At 36.5% G+C, this 19,401-nt stretch overlaps 1 protein-coding gene across 1 annotated transcript in view; it reads left to right on the forward strand.

The window, feature by feature from the left end:
• AKAP13 (A-kinase anchoring protein 13) overlaps positions 1–19,401 on the forward strand; it is a 2,349,678-nt gene that overhangs the window by 2,172,973 nt on the left and 157,304 nt on the right. The window contains exon 26 of the mRNA XM_044078370.1: positions 4,549–4,740. Within this exon, the coding sequence (XP_043934305.1) occupies positions 4,549–4,740 (192 nt within the window). The remainder of the gene's footprint in view (positions 1–4,548; positions 4,741–19,401) is intronic.

Consider the following 19,401-nt stretch of genomic DNA (forward strand, 5'->3'; position numbering starts at 1 on the left):
ACAGTGGCTGCTCACTCTTATCCCCTCTGGCTGAAATTGAAGAATACATGCTAGGATGTTAGATCTTCTCACCATAAGAGTAACACTCATGGATTAGTTGGTTTCTGTAGGTCTATGTGGAATAGTTAGAGACATCAAAGGAAAGGGGCCATAAAACATTTCTGTCCTTCAAAGAAAAGCAAAGGATTCTACTAACACTTTTTTCTTGTGCCCAGGGGGGCTGGAGAATGATGTCCCATCTTGGACCTCATTATCTTCATCTTGCTCATCTGGTACATCATACTCTGCATGGTAACTCTCCATGGGTTTATTTGTTTAATGTGACATTAAAATTGCCCAGCTGGATTAGATGCCTTTAGCAAATAATTTTGTGGAGTCCTTATAGAGGATTTCATCAACTGACTGTACATAGGCTTCATTTTAATTTAACAGTTGTACCATATGATCTGTCCTATGCACCCATAGTGTTTTCCAGTGTGCATTCCATGATAGCTATAGTCTAACAGGGTATGAAACTTCAAGTGTACGAGTGGCTTGTGATGGGGCTCTCAAAGTGACACCATTTCCACAAACTGTGAGAAGTCCTTTCTGGCTCAGAATCAGAGGATTGTGTTAATTTGGGCAAAACCTGACTCTCTCCTATTTTCAGTCCTCCTTATGTTGAGTGTCCAGGATGTAATGGCTTTAGCAAAATGTGTGAGGATTTATTGGAGTGTCCAAATAAGGATTTTCTTGCACCTTCTGGGATTTAGTAAATGGAAAAAAACATACACATGGATAAAGGTTAGTCCTGACACAGCTAAACAATGAAAAGAGTGTTAGGAAGGACTAAACAGCACAGCTAAAAGCAAATAAAAAATTTAATTGGTAAGAGCTTCCACACCCATCTAGCACTTCATCAGACCATATCATACAAAGTAACGATTAAAATATATGCAATGCATACAATTAATTAATGAAACAAACCATATGCTTTCAGTAACAGCTTTAAAGGTACAGTTTCATTCAAACCATAACCCTTATCAGCTTGTAGTATAATCATCCGCCTTAACTCAGCTGTTTCCGTCTTGTTTTCAGTGCCACCCCTTCAAATCTTTGAAAATTAATTGTAAAACAATGAAATTGAAAGAATGCAAAGTACTATGTGTATTGACATGCATGGTGAAGGCATCTGTGGTCTTACCGCTCTGTATATCATAAAAATGTTCTCGGATCTATTATCTGAGGGAGGGCTTTGTCTTCCCCCACATAAAAATATGAGCAAACCATGCAGGTTGTTATGTATACCAAATCAGTGCTGCTGCAGTTAGCATGCAACAATGGTATATACCAGTTTTGTGTAGTACAATGAATGAAACAATTCACAGGGGAACTGTAACTGCAAACATTGCAAGAGCATCACGGAAATGTACCTAACCATTCTAAAGACTTATTCTTATTAGGCTCACTCTTATAACATAAAAGTCGTTTCAGTGACTTTTTGTTTTTAAAGAAGAACCTAGGATGCTCACTTTTGAACTGCCTGACCTTGTCATTGGCCATAAGAATTGACCAATTCTTTTAACAATGTCACAAATCAAGTTATCACTGGAGTAAGAGAGCGGCATGCTAATGTTATTAGGCTTAGCAACATGGGCGAAAGCAGGTGTATCACTGATAACAGGACTAAGAGAAAAATAGGGTTTGACTCTACTGGTTCTTGCTAGGTAAACCTCTTGTATTGGGCCATCTGCTTCTGTCTCATAGAATAACCCCTATCAATGAAATGACTGTGCAAGCTTGTAAGTGCATTATCTAAACTGTCATCATCATTCAGTCTAGATACCGTCATGCACTGACTCTTCAAAACATTTGTATAGACATAGCCTGGATGCATACTGGGTTGATGCAGGATACTACTCTTCCTGTATGGCTTCCTGTAGATGTTTGTCTTAAAACAGGCTTCCACAGTTCTTGTGATACTGACATCTAAAAAACTTTAACAGAGGATGAAAACTTCACAGTAAACTTTAAAAAAGTAGTGGTACTTTCAAGATAATTCACAAATTCAGATAGCGTCATGGGTAAACCCATCTACAACAGGAAGATGTCATTAATAAACCATTTGTAGAACTTAATATACTGCAAAATACGATTACAGGTTAACACTTGAGTCAATTCCCAGTGTGCTAACACCATGTTAGCATAGCTATTGGCACAAACTGTGCCCAATGCCACTCCCAACCTGTGGCAATACTATTTATCATCAAACAGGAAGACACTGTTCTCCAAACAAGCTCTAATAACATACTAATTAAATTATTCTAACTATTAGAGTAATCATTGTTTTGAGATAGAAAAATCCTAATCAACCCCTGTATCATTCAGTATGACTGTGAATAGGGAACATACATCCAACGTAACCATCAGGCAATCCAAGTCATTATCAAAGCCTTGTGTGCATTCAGATAGTGTCTGCAGGAACTGTTTAGTACTTTGTCGCGGTGGTGGTGCTGCGGTAGCATTGTCGCCTCACAGTAAGATGCTGTCCGGTTCGATTCTCAGCTAGAGCGTCTTCTGCGTGGAGACATGCATGAATGGGCATACCTTCGTTGAAGGTTGTGCGTCAGGGCTGGTAACTCGGCACGTAAAAATCAACTACCAATCATTAGTGGACCGGAGTTCCGCTGTGGCAACATCTAACTGGGAAAAGCCAAAAGACACAAACAAACAAGTACGGAGGGTACTTTATCAAGCAAGGGTCTCAACATTCTCTCGACATAAACCAAGCGAAGCTCAGTGAGTCAACCCTATCCTGACAATATCGGCTGCATGGGTGATACTACTGGATCCTTGTGTGTCTTCGGCATGTCTTGTAACACAGGAATAAGCGGATGTTCTACTACCAAAAACTTGTAAAGATCAAATGAAACAAGCCTAGTCATCAAAAAATCATAAAGCATCACATGTAATTAATTTCTCTGCTTCAAATTTCTGTACTCAGTATCAGAATGAGATAGCAACTCATTTGTCCTATTCATATAATTTATAGTCAGTGTTATTTATGGTTTCATTCACACTGCTGAGGATGTTATGGTGTGTTGTAGTGTGTCATTGGATACAAAATCATTTTGTGGCACTTTTCACCTACCATCTTTTTGCTTACTCATTTATTCAGAAAATACACACAAAAATGCTTTTTATGCCAGCTGCTGCTCACTGACAACCTTTATTGACCTTCTTTGTGGTCATACCACATCATTCCTGAATAACATAACAGGGAAAAAGTACTTTTACCACCTTTTGACTTAGCCGCTGGTACTGTTGCCATCTAACCTTCCTGGCCAATTGCAGTCTGTAGATGTAGGGTTGAGCACTTTTAAATTTACGAATTTGCTCATATATCCTCAGTTGATGACTGGCTGTGCAGCTAAGAAGAGTGTTAAAACAGTCACTGATTGTCAGTCTTCCCATCTAACCAACCTGGTAGTGGATTGGTAACCCACATCTGTTGATCACATAATATTCCCTAAGTTTACCGGTGAGCAATTCAAAGTCTCTGCAAAATGGAATGGATGGCTAGGGTCCCTGCAGTTTTACAGTCTGGTACTGGATGAGGTTACTTTTATTTTTCTGTACTTCTGTAGAGGGTAATGGTTTAATTTCTGCTTGCAAGTGGACATATTCTTTATAATCGCTTGTTTGATTTAGGATTAGAAAGCATAAATGCTATGGTAATACTTGTCAGTTCAGGAGTGAATTTTTTTCTTAATTTTTTATTTTGTTTCTTTGCATCGTTATAGTTTTATAATTGCTTGCTTAAAAATTACCGTAAAGTGTATTAAATTTTAAAATAGTGTTAATATTGAAAATATCAGTAATGTACTTTCATACATACCTAGTACCAGTTTCAAAGTTATCAGTCCACCAGTTAGCATGTCCTTAGATTATGGAAAGAGCCTACCTAAAAGCCAGATATAAGGGAAATGTATGATGAGAAGGAGGGAACTCCATCCAAGTGTTTAACCAGAGTATTAGGCACTGTGAGGCAGCAATGTTAACCCACTATACTTGTGTATGCCATCCTGACCTGCTTTCCCGATTTAATAAAAAATGTCTTTCAGTAGCTACACTGTTGTAATACAAAACCACCATCTTTATAACACTGTGTTTAACTGAAGTCTGATATTAGTATACTTAACATGTTGACTGAGTTTTTTTTTCCTGTACTGCGGATTAGATCTTCTGATTTTTGAAAGTGATTCTTTAGGAGTACTTTATACTTTTAGTGTCAGCAAAAATGCAGAAAGGTGACTGCAGAGCTGATTTGTGCATTGTTTAAAAACTGAACAGAAAATGTGGTGTATGTTCAAGGAAAATTGGTAAAGACATTTACTTGAGTTATTTATGTAAGGTAATTTCCCTGATGTCAAGTATTGCATGTATGTTTCAATATCCAAAACTCATGTTTCCTTAACTGCAGATCAAAACAAAGCTTCTTATCCTAGCTCTGGATGTGTTTAGGGTGTATTGATATAATCACAAATAAATAAACATTTCTTTTCTCAGATCAACTCCTTGAAAAAGATAAAAATATCATGGCTCTGCTGGAAGAAAAAGAAAAGATTTTCCGTGAATTGTCAGACAGTGGTGGACAGGAGTCACCTATAGGGCGAAAGAGAGATTCTAGAAAGATTTTCAGGGCCACCACAGAGGATACTCCTAAGGGAGAACCACTTATGAAGCAGGCCTTTAAAGAAGGTTAGTTGTGTTATACTTTCTGTAAGTTGCATTAATTGCAATGTAGTGTTATTAATTGTTCTCTATACAGGGGCATTGTATTAAGCAGTCTGCACCTTTGGAATTGCAAAGGCATTTCCTATTACCACCCTAAATATTTCTTTCTAGCAGTCTGTAGAAAAGTATGTACAGCCCATGTAGTTTATTTCTGTCTATTTATCTCCCAAACTACTGCACATTTCATATTACCATTGTTTTCTGTTCTGATCTGAGATTGTTTGGAAAATTAGGTTTCATTTTTAGTGTTTTGTTTGATAAAATATGCACATAACAATGTTGTTATGATAATTTGTAGCATGTATATTGAAAGTCATTAAGTAATTTATCTGTAATCATAGTAGTATAATATTTGCAGATTTCGTATAGCCTCAAAACCTACAATATGGACATTTAGAGAGTATCTCATGAGTACAGTAACACTCATTTATCACTGCTAATGTAAAGTAGAGACCCAGAGAGGCACCTCTGAAGTGTTCCCTGTCCTTACATGCATGTAACTGTGTAGGTCATCCAAGTCCAGTGTCATGAAGTTCAAGTGCTGACTCAAAGCTCCAGAGAGAAAAAATGCTAGTGTTTTAAGTAGCATGCTGATTTGAATTTTAAAGCAATAATTTGCTGATGTACTTCAGAGATGCATGTCAGAACTGGAAGCATGCAGTTGTTATTTGACTTCACTGTATCTGAGCAGCTAAGATAAAGTACGTTTGAGATTATGACTAGATGTTTTAAGTAGCAGTTGTCACCAGAATGAAGTCATAACAACAGTGTAATCTGGTTTCATTTATTTGCTTATAAGTAGAGTATGCCCTATCACAGTAATAATTGTACACATTGAGTTGAAGGAGTCTAGGTTTTCATTCAGTGGTCTGTACAGTATCTCATTTTGACAAGGATTTCAGTGTACCACAATGGAAAATGGTGACATAAGTGAATATTTCACAATCACTTCATAATCACTACATCAGCTGATGATTGAGAGGATTGTCTGCAATGGGTAACATTTTCCCTGGTCTATATTTTCCTTTTGATGGTGCCGTTTTCTCCTGTAATTTTACAAAACTCAGTTTTAAAAAACAAAAATAAAAATCCAAAATCACTCTGCCAGGTTTATAATTTTCTCTTCTTGCGAGTGTTTTATGTTTCTCTTCCAAGTGTAGAGATCAGTTTGAGTGGAAGTCAAGTAATGAGGACCATTGGAGCATGTGTGCTCCTTTGTCCAGGAACAAGGGACACTTGATGAAGAGGAGGGATGTGCCCACAAGTCAAGGACCAGTGAATGTTAAGATCTGTGTGAGAAGTCTCAAAAAAATGACTACAAGAATCTACCAACTGTAACAGACCCTGTTGAAGATTAACTGATATTACAAGAACTCATGGATTAGTAAAGTAGTCTTTAAGGCAGGTCAGATCACATGCAAAAGCCCTACACTTAGGGCAAAAGTCCTTATCTTTGGGAATAAAACCACCTGTCTTTTCTGTAGGAAGAACCACTTCTGTCTGTGGCCTTTTGGATTGATTGAATTGAGCTTTGGTGCTATCGAGCCTCATATTATTAAGGCTTTATTTAAAAAATTAAGAAATAATAAGGACTGCCAAAGTTGCACATATATATATATATATATATATATATATATATATATATGTGTGTGTGTGTGTGTGTGTGTGTGTGTGTAAACATGCACACTCACACAAGCATTTGTATGTATGTATACACACACACACACACACACACACACACATATATATATATATATATATGTGAGTGTGTATTTGTGTGTGTGTATGTGTGTGTGTGTGTGTGTATATATATATATATATATATATATATATATATGTATGTATGTATGTGTTCCCCTGCTTTTTGTTGAACATGCTTTTCATTGACAAACAGGGGTGGCGTTTAATGTCGATGGTATGGATAGCTGAGTGGTCCAAATGTTGTCAGTATGTTTTGTCGAGACAGGTGAGTGGGATTGCATGAGATTTGAGTGTTTGTGTGAGTGTGAGTGAGTTAGGGTAATGGTCAGGCATAGGTGTTGCATTCTTGTGTGTGGTGTGCGTATGTTAGGTTTAGGATAATGGTAAGTAAAAGGGATAGATGTAGGTATTGTTAGTGTATGCTTGTTTGTGTTTTTGTACCCAAGTGTGTCTTGTGTACTGGCAGTGTTACAGGAAGGTTTTTATTAAGATAAGCTGTAGGGTTAGGGTTGGGTGAAGAGGCAGCCTTAGGGTTAAGGTTAGCATCCATTACTAAGGTGCTGCTGGGGGGGGGGGGGTGGCATACCTTATCTTAATAAAATCCTTCCCATAACACTGGCACTATTCAGGCAGATTTTAGGCTGGTGCTATGGGGGTAGTGTTTAAACTGGGAGAGAAAATAGCTTTTATTTTTCAATATTTAGTTTGTTCAATATTATGTACGAATATATGTTGTCAATGTTTGCGGTTTAACATTAAATATGTTCGATCATATGTAATAGAACCAGTACATAAGTATATAATGCACACATATATGTATATATTTTTAATGTATTTGTGTGTGTGTCTATATATATCTATATATCTATATATATATATATATATATATATATATATATATATATATATATATATAGGTCTACTTCATTTGTTTGAAGTGTCAGTACTTCGTAACCCACTTGGTCGAGACCTGTTGTTCGAAGTACCGAAACTTCGAAAATGAAGTATGGAGATCACAATACAGCCTGGAATGGAAATATTCCCTTTTCATTGCTGTAGTGTGATCTCGGAGTTGGTATATTTAAATAGGGAGGTGTGGGGGTGCAGGGGGCTTGCCTCCCTGCAAAACATTTTCTGCGTTTTTTTTTTTTCAGTTGGCCGATCCGGTGACTAGGCTTCAGCAAAAGTGCACTTTCTTTGAAATGCACTTTCGCTGAAGTGGCCATCTACTTTGTTCGATGTAACGTATTTTCGAACAAAGTAGAGCCATATATATATATACATATACATATATATATATATATATATATATATATATATATATATATATATATATATATACACACACACACAGACATACATGTATATATATATATATATATATATATATATATATATATATATATAATAATGGGAGACTGTCAGTGTCCCCAAATAAGTACTCTTTCTCCACATTTTCATAGTGAAAATATGAGACCACCCATCCAGTCATCTAGAGTGTTTTTAATGTTTGCCAGGGAAGTACTCTGCTAGATAGGTAAGGGCAGAATATTCCAGAAATGGAGGACACATTATTTTAGGTATCTGCCATGCCATCTGGTGGTGATTATGTGATAATGTAGGTTTATGTCTCTATAACAGGCGTTTGCTTTGGTTTACCTTCATATCATCGATCCTACTATGGGCGAAACCGCTTCCGCGAAACCCGAAGTGCGAACGTCTCCGAAGTCGAATGCCACATAACCGAACGGCAAAACCTCGCCCCCTTTTTGACCCATGGTAGCACTGGTGTGGAGGTGTGGCACGGCCAGGAATGTCTAATTCAACATTATTTAGATATTTGGAATGTTTTGCGGTTTCGGTTTTGCAGAAACTGTTCACTTAAATGGCCAGTCGATCATGTGTGATCGACTATATAAAGGTAAACCATTTGCTTTACCACTTGTTCTCTTTTGGTAAAGGAGTTCTAAGTGTGCTTGGGTCATTCATAGCATGGAAAGCTAAGTAGAGATCACCGCCACAGGAGTCTGAGTGACACTGAATAGAAGAACAGAGCTTTTAGTTTTAACTAAAAAAAAACACTTTTAGCAGCTACTAGCAAGGACCCAAATGAACTTCTTGAGCGCAGCAAAAGTTTATTTCACTCTTTCGTCATAATGATAATGTCTAACTCCTAACTGCTTTTTTTAGTTGGATTTGGTTATTATTATTAGCTACTGTCGAGTCCTATGATTTTTTGGTACAGAACTTTTAGTCTGTAAGAGTAGCTAAGAGCCTAGAGACTTGATCTTTTGAGGGAATGTTGATTCTCTCGAGCTGTTTCAACGATGAGCCTAAAAAGGGATGAATGAAGTGAGACTATAACTTCTTTGGATCTTGAGAAGATGCCATAAGGGATATTTTGTGCATGTTAGAAGAATTATCTAACCACCACAAAGACAATGTGGTCAGAGGAGAGTCTGTTATCAACATATATACCCAAGTCCTTGATGACTGTTTCAAATTTAAGCAGAATGCTATCTATATGGTAAGCAGTAGTGATACTAGATTTACCAAAGAAAATTATGCTACATTTCTTGGTGTTTCGGGTAAGCCTATGATTACTACACCAAGCATTTATTTTGTCCAGCTCCTGCTAGTGAATTTGAGTATCAGAATGGGATTCAGTGACAGCTCTCCAGTTTGCAGTCATCAGCAAACTTGTTTAGCCACAGCCCCTTGATATTGTCTTTTATGTTACAGAAATATATACCAAAGAGAAGGGTGCCCAGGACAGGGTCTTGTGGGACACCACTAATGACATCGCAAATACCTGGTGTTATGCCCCGCCACTGGACCAGTAATCAAAGACCCTCAATCCTTACCACTGGCAACAGTGGGGGAATGTTCACTGGGAGGATTACAGGTACACACACAGTATTTCCAGATGCAGCTCTTTGCATCAAGTTCAATTCCCTTAAGAGCTTACAGAGACCACAGTCAGCCCTGGGCTGGTTTCTCCCTCATTCTTCACATCCCCAGTAAAACTTCCCTCTGGAACAGCAATAGAGTGGAGTCATTAGCCAGGGTTCCAAGCCAAGTCCTCTAGCACTCTCTCTATCCAACCAGTGTTTCATGTCCCTGTCCAAGTAGCTGACACATGCACTCTTGGAGATTTATTTTACACACACACACACACACACACACACACACACACACACACACACACACACACACACCTGGGAAAGGCTGGCACAGGCTTACTAGCTATGCTCCCTTCTGCCCATACTATAAGGTAGTTACCACTGCCACCAGAACCCATTATTAGCTACTTTAAGGCCCTTAACATAGGGTCTACCAATCTTACTGTGTAATATTAATATTAACACAAGTGGTAGTTTGACCAAGGGCAAGGTTATTAGGAGTGGCCCACACAGTGTCACCAAATAAATATGCAAGTACTCTCAGGCCTTAAATATCTCTACACAGATCTGCCAAAATGAAAGGTTTAAATATATTTAATAATAAATAATAAAAGAACAAAATAATACTAAATATTTATTCACAATGACATTAGAATTTCAAACCACAGGAAATATTTAAAACAGCATTGCAGGGCAGTCTCAAATAAATAAAGAAACATATCTAAACTAAGCTTCACTATATTCTTGACTGTATCTAAGAGAGTTACTGTACTCTGAAAACTTACTAATAGAGCAGGGCAGATGTGGTGAATGGCTCTTCTAGTTGTTGTCAGGTCCAAGACAGAATACGTAATGCTCTATCTCAATAAGAACTTCTCATATTAATATCCCGGATATTACTGCTGGGATAGCTTGCAGAATGACATCACTTCTTGTCATCTGACTCTAGTTCCCAGTCAAAACCCCACTGACGGAAGCTGGCTGTATTTAGCATCTACCTGTGAAAATATATGGACCTCAGATACTTTGGCAGAGGCTGGAAGTCATAAAACAATTGCATTCCTTCATACTTTCAAGACTAGTAATTAATTCACCCTAAAGACAATACAGAAAGCTTCTCATCACAGACTCTATGTCTCTAGCTGCATTGAAAACTGAAATATACTATCTTTTATTGCATAGCCTATAAAGTAATTTAATTTCAGCCATTTCCCTAAATATGCTGGACTGAAGCTAACCTCCTGTATTCCAGTTTCCATTGTTAAAATATATACATTTAGACAGTTACAGTAGTGCATGTACATTTCTATTTTCTTCCAGTAGGACGCACTGTTGATGCATTTCAGACACAAACACTTTATAAAATACCTTTTCAACACACGTCTGTAGAAACCAGTTTGATATGCACATAACATACAGTTCTAATACAGTTGTAATACACGCATCTTATATAAATCATTTTGATATTCACAAATGACATAGAATTATTTACAGAATTTCAGCTAGCTGTCCTGGCAGTATCTCTTTTCATGACACTTCAGACTCAAGCTAGTTTTTCAAGTGACCTTTGAGAAACATTGCTTGAGAGGGATGAGCCTGTCTGAGAATACATTACCCCATTCCCTGTCTTGAGATTCCAGCTGCCTTTGCATTGCTGACCTCATTACAGTGCTGTCCCTATAGCCATATATCCCCCTCAGACTCCTTCTCCCATCTACTGCATATAATTAACAACAGGGCCTCCCTATCATGGTAAGGTTTCATAATGTTAACATGGTACAGTTTGTGCCCCTGCCTCCTGCCTAACAGTTCTACCATGTAGTTAACATCACTGACCTTCCTTTCCACTTTGAAGGGTCCCTCCCAAGCTGCCTGCAGCTTGTTGTGTCTGACAGGAATGAGAACCATAACCTGCTGCCCCACAGCATACTCTGTATATCAAGCATTCCTGTCATACCAGATGTTTTTCTGCTGTTGGGCTTCTGCCAGGTTCTCCTGGGCCAAGCCCATGAGTTACCCTGAGCCTTGTCCTGAGCTTTAGGGCATATGCTACAACAGACACCTTGTGGGATTTACACTCACCTTCTCACTCATCGTGAATCAGATCTAGAGGTGAAAAAACCTGTGGATTCCTGGGGCACCTCTCTACAGCAAACAACAGATGTGGCAAATGTTTGTCCCATTCCCCTCTTAAACTGGTCTGCAAATGCCTGTAACATGGTCTTTAGTGTAGAGTTTAACCTCTTCACAAGATCATTAGTCCTGGGGGTGGTAGGAGGTGGTCTTTAGGTACTTCACCCACACCACTCCCATGGATAAACCAGCAGGTCTGACATGAAATTGGCACCTCTGTCAGTATTTCTTTCGGGAAACTACCCGTCTGAAAATCTCTAACAAAGCATTTGCCACCTTTTTTGCCTCAGTAGAAGACCACCACATCAGGGTATCTGGTAGCATAAGCTACTACTACTAGGATATACATCTTCCCTGTGGAACTTGGGGTACTCAGAGGCCCCACAATATCCATTGCTACCCTCTGAAATGACTCCTTAATCACAGGCAAAGGAATTAAAGGAGCTTTGACCTTGTCTGCTGCATTGCCTACCTTTTGCACTGCTCACAGGTCCAGCTGTACCCTGTTACATCTTTGGAAATCCCAGGCCAATAAAAGTTCTGCATACTATATCTCTTTGTGCGCTTTATGCCCATATAACCTGCAAAGGGAATATCATGGACTATGGCTAGAAGTGCCAGACGGTAGGCTCTGGACACTACCAACTGCTGTATTACCTCACCATCAAGCCCTCCCGAGCCACACTGCAGTGAGGAAAAGGTACATTTCCCAATCCGCACTATATTTTGATCTCCATTCAAAAGCTTTGATTTTTCAAAAACTCAACCATATGACTTTCAAGTTTCTAAAAACTCGATCAACCGATAGGGATATATATATATATATATATATATATATATATATATATATATATATATATATATGTTGTGTGTGTGTGTGCACACACATATATACATCCATATACACACACATGCCATATACCACAAAATGATTTGTTATTATTATTACTCTGTCAATCTGTTTGTGTTAGTTCTTAAATCTTGTAATATTTTTGTTAGTTTTTAATTCCTGTAATATTTTTGTTAATTTTTAAATCTTGTAATATTGTATTTGGAGCTTTTCTCCCATGGCCTCCATTGAAAAGGTGCTCATTTTGTCCAGTTCACTTTCCAGGTTAACAAACCGCAAATAAATAAAATAATAAATAAATAGATAGGTATATGCTATACAACATTTGTTTACCTAACCACTGCTACATGGCTTTCGTCCCATGTACAGCACTACAACAACTCTCCTGTCTTTCCTAAACTCTGTATCACTAGCTAGAGACAGTAACAGACTTATTTCCTGTCTCTTCATTGACTTCTCTAAAGCCTTTGATACAGTCGCTCATAAACTTCTTCTCATTAAACTGGCAAACGTACACTTCTCTCCATCTACCATATCTTGGTTTAACAGCTGTCTCTCTGATAGACTCCAATCAGTCAAGTGGCTCTCAGCTTTCTCCCCTCTTCTTCCTGTTAAAACAGGTGTTCCACAAGGCTCCATCTTTGGGCCATTTCTTTTTAACGTCTTTACCAACCTTCTCTACTCTTCCTGTCTTGGATCCTCACTGATACAATACGCAGATGATTCTACACTTATCACTATTGCAGAATCACCAACTCAACTAAAATCAGGCACACTGTCTTCTTTTAACTCTGTAGAAAATTGGCTGTCTGAAAACCAACTTATCCTTAATCCATAGAAAACCAAATTACTACTCTTTCTCCCTAAAAACCTTAACCACGTAAAGTCTTCCTTCTCCATACTGTGACAAAATAATACTCAAATACAGGTGGACACCAGTACAAAACTCTTAGGTGTTACTGTTTGTGATAGACTAACCTTTGATTTACATGTCAATAATTGTATCTGAAAAACACATCTCAAGCTAGGTCTCCTCTATAGAAACAAAAAATATCTTACCAAAACAGCAAAACTAACCCTTTCAAATGCCTACCTCTTACCCACTTTACTTTATAGCTCCCAAATTCTCACCAGCCTCAACACTGGACTACTAAACAAATTAAAACAAATTAAAACAGGATTGCCAGATTTGCTGCCCAAAATTCTTACAACTCCCATCACTGTCTCTCACTAAAATAACTAAATTGGCTAGAATTATCTAACCTGCTTCGGTATAATCAGTTTCAGTTTATTCATTCCATTCTCTACAAACCCTCTTTCTGTCCAACTGTCTCATCTCTAATCTCTCATTACCTACCCAGTAGATTACTCCGCAGTTCTGAACAAGGACAACTAAAAATCTGCAAATGAAGGACCAAAATGGGTCACCTAGTCTATAGCTTTAACCCTTCCAAGGTCTGGAATAGCCTACCACTAGATATAAGATCCCTTGAACATCCCAATCAATTCAAAACCGCTACAAAAAATACCTTCATGAAAAATGGACTTGCCGATGTAATTATCCCCCATAAACACTCCCCTATAACCTTCGACTTCTCTCCTCTCTTCCTTCCCTTCAATAAACAAACTTACTACTTTATCTTCTCCTCTTGGTACATCACTGTACAAACATAACTAGTAAAATATTTCAGCTATGTAACTATTACACTGTTATGTATATAATATGTAATTATGAATGTATCCCTCTTTTGAATGTATTTCTATGTATTTCACTTGCCACAGTTTAATGTATGACACTATAATGCAGTAATGTGTGGCACTGTAATGCAGTAATCTGTGGTACCGATGAATGTATTTCTATATGTATTCAATATATAAAATTTCTATTTTCTGTTGGGGCTTTTCTCCTCAGGCCTCCACTGAAAATGGTCATTTGAAGCCCAGTCGGACAAACCCGGTCAACAAATCTAAAATAAGTAAATCAAAAGTAAATAATGTTGGCCTTACCTTGGGATCTTTATATCTTTGGACTTAAATCTGTCTTTATGTAGTAAAACATAACATAAAACAGCTAATATATGTGTACAAATGCCTTGCACATATTATAAGGCATTTATCATTTAAAGAAACATTTTTTTTCCTTTTTACACCTCCTAATTAAAACACTGTGCTGTTTGAAAATTTACACAGATATTGCTGTTAGAGTGACCCTGCTGGTGAAGGTAGTACTTTATTAGTAATAATGTAAATATTTTGTAAAGACTAAGGGAATTAAACACAAAATTGCAATGTGGCCCTCAGTCTTGTGTAACAGTACAGCTAGCATCCATTCTTCCTGTAGGAGGAGGTATAGAGTAATATTATAACATTTTTCTATACTGTTAAAACGGTACCTTTCCATTTTATGAAAGTAACATGCTGCTATTCTATTACCCGTGAGTTATTACATTGCTAGTACCTGTGAGGAAAAAGAACTTGAAGAAATGCATCAGCCTTGATTTCAAGTAAAAGTAATGTGAAACAAGAGCAACACTTTGTAGGGACAATAACAATTGCTGCTGAAAATGCTCAATGGGCTATCGTAGAATAGGTGGGAAGTAATAGATATATTATTGGTTGCAGTAATACTGATCTCACTACAAAGATTTGCTGTTTTGATTAGTATATTTTAGTTGCAACTGCATTTTATGTGTAACTCAGATACAAGGTTGTGAGTTGTCGGGACACTTAGTCTTACAGTTCTGGGATTACTTTCCTTAGTTTTTGTATTCATTACTTGCATGATATGCAACTCAGTTAGAGGGATTGGTGCTGTCAGCCTGCTCCTGAAAAATGGAGTTTGTACCTGGTAGGCATATTCGGTTAAAATGACTAGAACAATAAACACACATGCATAGATAATAGACAAAGTAATTCATAAACCTGAAGTATGTGAACATTTGGCAGAGTTCTGTATTTGTAGTAGATATTGGCACATGTACTACAGATGATGATGCAAATTAATGTTGAAATCATTTGCTTGTGTATGTGAGAGGGCAGCAAGGATAAACAAATGCGTGCACGTGATCTCCTGATATTAAAAATGTCACTTTTAACTTATTTGTGTTCAGTACACCCCATCTGTAGAGAGTTATACATATGGAAGCAGAGTGCCACTCAGCTTGCAAGGAATAGGCAACTTTCAAGACCCAAATGGTCATAATATTGTCTACATTGGATTAAACTAGGGAATAGTAAATCTGATAGTTTGATGAACTGTCATATTTATCGTATTTTAAACAGTGGCCCTGACCTATATAACATATCTGTTAAGGAGGCCATAAATAGAAATTGGAACGGCTTTACCCATATTGGAGAGCTATCAAAAATTTTAAGGGCTAAAGTCAAGTTTATAAACAAAAAAGGTAACAGCTTCAAGAATTACTTGGCAAAATGTATCAGTATAGGAACAACAAGTAAGATACGTAAGGGCACCTTTAAATGGGATTGTTGCACACCCAGCTTTGGTTAGTAATAGTTATTATAATTGTAACTTTAAGGTAGTTGTGTATATTGCCCTTTGCCAAAGCTCTCTGTCCTTTTACATCTATAATACTGAGAGACAATTACATGAGAGAATTTATGAATATATCTAAGATATAAAAAGAGGACATTACCATAATGCTTTATTTAAACACGTTATTTATTTACTTATTTGACATTTGTTAACCGGGATAGTCTGAATGGGTTACATAACTCATTTTCCGCGGAGGCACAGGGAGAAAAGCTCCACATTTAGAAGTTTAGGGTACAGACACAAGATAAAATCGCAATAATTATAACCAAAATTGTTAGCTAAAGACTTTGCACAATTCATTTGGGTTCACACACAGGTAAATTACAATTTTTTAGAACAATTTTGATAGTTAAATCTTTATACATTACATTACAAAGGATTAGTGTTGAGAAAAATGGCCAGTTGCTTAGAGTTTTGCTTAGAATTTACTAAAGTTCAGTAACATTACAGTGTATTCACAGTAGGTTGCTTGTTAATGTACTTAGCTTCATGTTTTGAACTCTACTTTTAGAGCAGAGATTTTATGTTAATGTCACAAAGTTGGATTTTTTTAGACTTTTTTACCGTTTAAATTTTTATTTTGTATTTTATATGTTTTAGTTTAACTATTAACGGTGACGTACTATTAATGGTGACGTATAAGATCATATGAGTGAATGTAAGTAGTATTTAATGAACTGATTCATTTTATGTGAAGAAGTCAGTTTATATAGGGACTGTTTAACAATTGCTTTTATTGATGTAAACATTCATTATTGTTTGCTGGGATGTACTCAGTGGGGTTTTGGTGTTCCCAGTTTTCATTATTTTAAAAGGGTTAACTAAAATCTGAGTATCTGGAAGGAGTTGTTATAAGACTGTCCTTGCTAACCAAGTAATTTTTTTGTATTTATTGGTATTGTATTTAAATTTCTGTTAGCTATGTACTATTATGCTCAAATTCCTTATATACTCAAACAGTATATAATTATTCACAGATTGAGGATATTGATTACTGTTCACTCCAATGTGCAATAAGGTATACTTCTTAGTGTAAAAATATTTTGTTAAACATAGCTGATTCCTGTAAGGAATCAAGGTAGTATTGTAATTTCATGTCATTCTTTATCATGGTTTATGACCATTAACCCTACCGTAACTTCATCTGCAGATCTTGATATCCATATATGTGATGGGTGATTAAGGGAAAGAAGGTTGACATATACACACACATTGAGGAAAAAAGTGGGCCACTCAGAGAGTCTTGTGAAACACCTCTCTTTTTGTTCTGAAAGAAGAAAAAAATAGTATTTGTCTATACCATATACTTTCTAGTTAAAACGAGAATTTGGTTTTCACGTACGTCAGTGACATTTCCATAAAAATTTTAAATATTAGTGGCACGCAGTCTTTCATGCCAAAAAACATGCTGGTTAAATTCCTACCGGATTACTGTATCAAATACAGTTATGTTTAAAATACCCTTTCAGAATATTTGCATAAGTTAAAAGTTAATAGGTCTGTAGTTGTTAGCGTCATTATGTTTTTCACCCTTTGGATAGGAGTTGTAGTAGTTTTTCTCTCCCTATTTCAGGAAGAAATGCCTTCTGTACCATGTGTTGAAATAAAAAGGACATTTAATAAGATAGAATGCTGTGCGCTGGCTAAGAGTTAGCCATTTAGATGGTGGATCCTGCAGTTGCTTCAGGCCACAGTCTGTTTTAGAGCCTTATGGCGTCACTTTTTGCTGGAAAAATGTTTATCAAGATTTTCAATGATTAAGTTAGTGTCAACAGTGGTGTTGCTGTCTATACTACAGTGTAATTCATTTATTACATTTTTGTAAGTAATGCCAATTTCAATTAATAATGTGCTGTAGAGGACTTTATTTTGTGCACGGCGCCTTTTCACTGTGTAATAATATTCCTTATTCCCTTGTTATGGGAACATCTGAAGCTTGGACCACATATGATGTTTCCTCTTAACTAAGTTATGTATGGAGTTATTCCACTGTGGCCATATCACCATAAATTTACTATAATCTTTGCAGATTTGGATAAGTTTTTTATGTAGACTTATTTAACTTGCAATTAAATACCCATGTGACAGATATATATATAGTATTTAACTCTTTGTGACATATAAACTATCCTAATACCCTGATTAGTGTTGCATAGTTAGTCATGTAAAAGATTTTGCATTGTTATGGAACATTCTTACTCATGTCATCAGTTTGTAGATACTAGGTCTTAATGAGCAAGTCTCTTTAAACAGTGTTTTAAAAATGAGAGCAGCTAAATTGTAGGTTCAGCATTCGCTATTAACTATATTTTAATTTTTAAAATAGGGCTGGGTTTTTTTCAAAAATTAAAAAAATTAAAACAAACATCAAACGCTATTTAAAATATGAAAAGTTCATTAACAGATTTCTATAATATAAAATAAGTTTTATACTTTTTCACGTTAATATATTTATAATTGTTATAATTATCACATGACCTTTATAGTTGCATGATTTTAGATTGTATATAAGCTAAGCAGAAAGTCGATTTTATAGTTTTTGATGAAGCCCTAAAGAAAATTTGACAAAAACACTTAAACTTTGTTGTTTTAATGACGTCATTTATGTTTCGCACTGTCCAGTGTGTGAATTGCTGTGAGGCTGTAGACACTAGATTAAAGTAAGGTAAGCTGAACTGCCCAATTCCTCCTGGATATAAATGATTCCTGTTGTGTATTCTTTATTAACCCAGACTGCATCTAAAACATTGTCCTTCTTAGTTGTGTTTTATACTTCTTGATAGTAACCAGATCTGATGGCATGTATGATCAAAACTTATCAAACTGATTCATTGAACTTTGTGTTGATCAACAGATCCTGGAACAGTTCATATCATGAGCTGCATGTTACGTTCCTATCAAAGTGAATAGTAAGTTCCTGTAAAAATGCAGTAAAGTCAATATCTGTTAACTATGAACATCTGTAGAATTCATTGACATCATTAAAATGTTGTTTAATTTTAATCCTTAAGCACCAAATTTCTGACATAGAGCTGCCATTTCCGCCAAGGTAATTTTATCTTAAATATTAATCAGTGTTCCACAACTGCTACCTTTTCTCTTTTGCTGTAATATCATGAGTAACTCCTTTAAGTTAGCAAAGGATAACTTAATGGCTATTTTCAAAGTCTCAGTTTTGAAGATTTAAAAGTTTATTATTGAGACTCCATACTTTGCATGCAGGGCATTTCAGGATGGTAGTTGGTTTATTACTTGGCATAGACTGATCAGATCCTTATATGAAAAAGTGACAGTTTTAGTATCCTTTGGCCAAGGTACATTTCTGTACAGTCTTCCAAAAGAAAAAGTACTTAAATTCACTTAGGAAACTCAGTTTGTATAGTTCACTGTTAAATGTGCTTGCTTGTCTCCACTTGTAGCGTAACACGGCAGGAGATGACATAACATAAGAAGGCCAGATTCTAATGCCTGAGCACCACTGA

Source organism: Protopterus annectens, chromosome 7.part0 (assembly GCF_019279795.1).
Source record: "Protopterus annectens isolate FY-2018-M chromosome 7.part0, PAN1.0, whole genome shotgun sequence".
Lineage (NCBI taxonomy): Eukaryota > Metazoa > Chordata > Ceratodontiformes > Protopteridae > Protopterus > Protopterus annectens.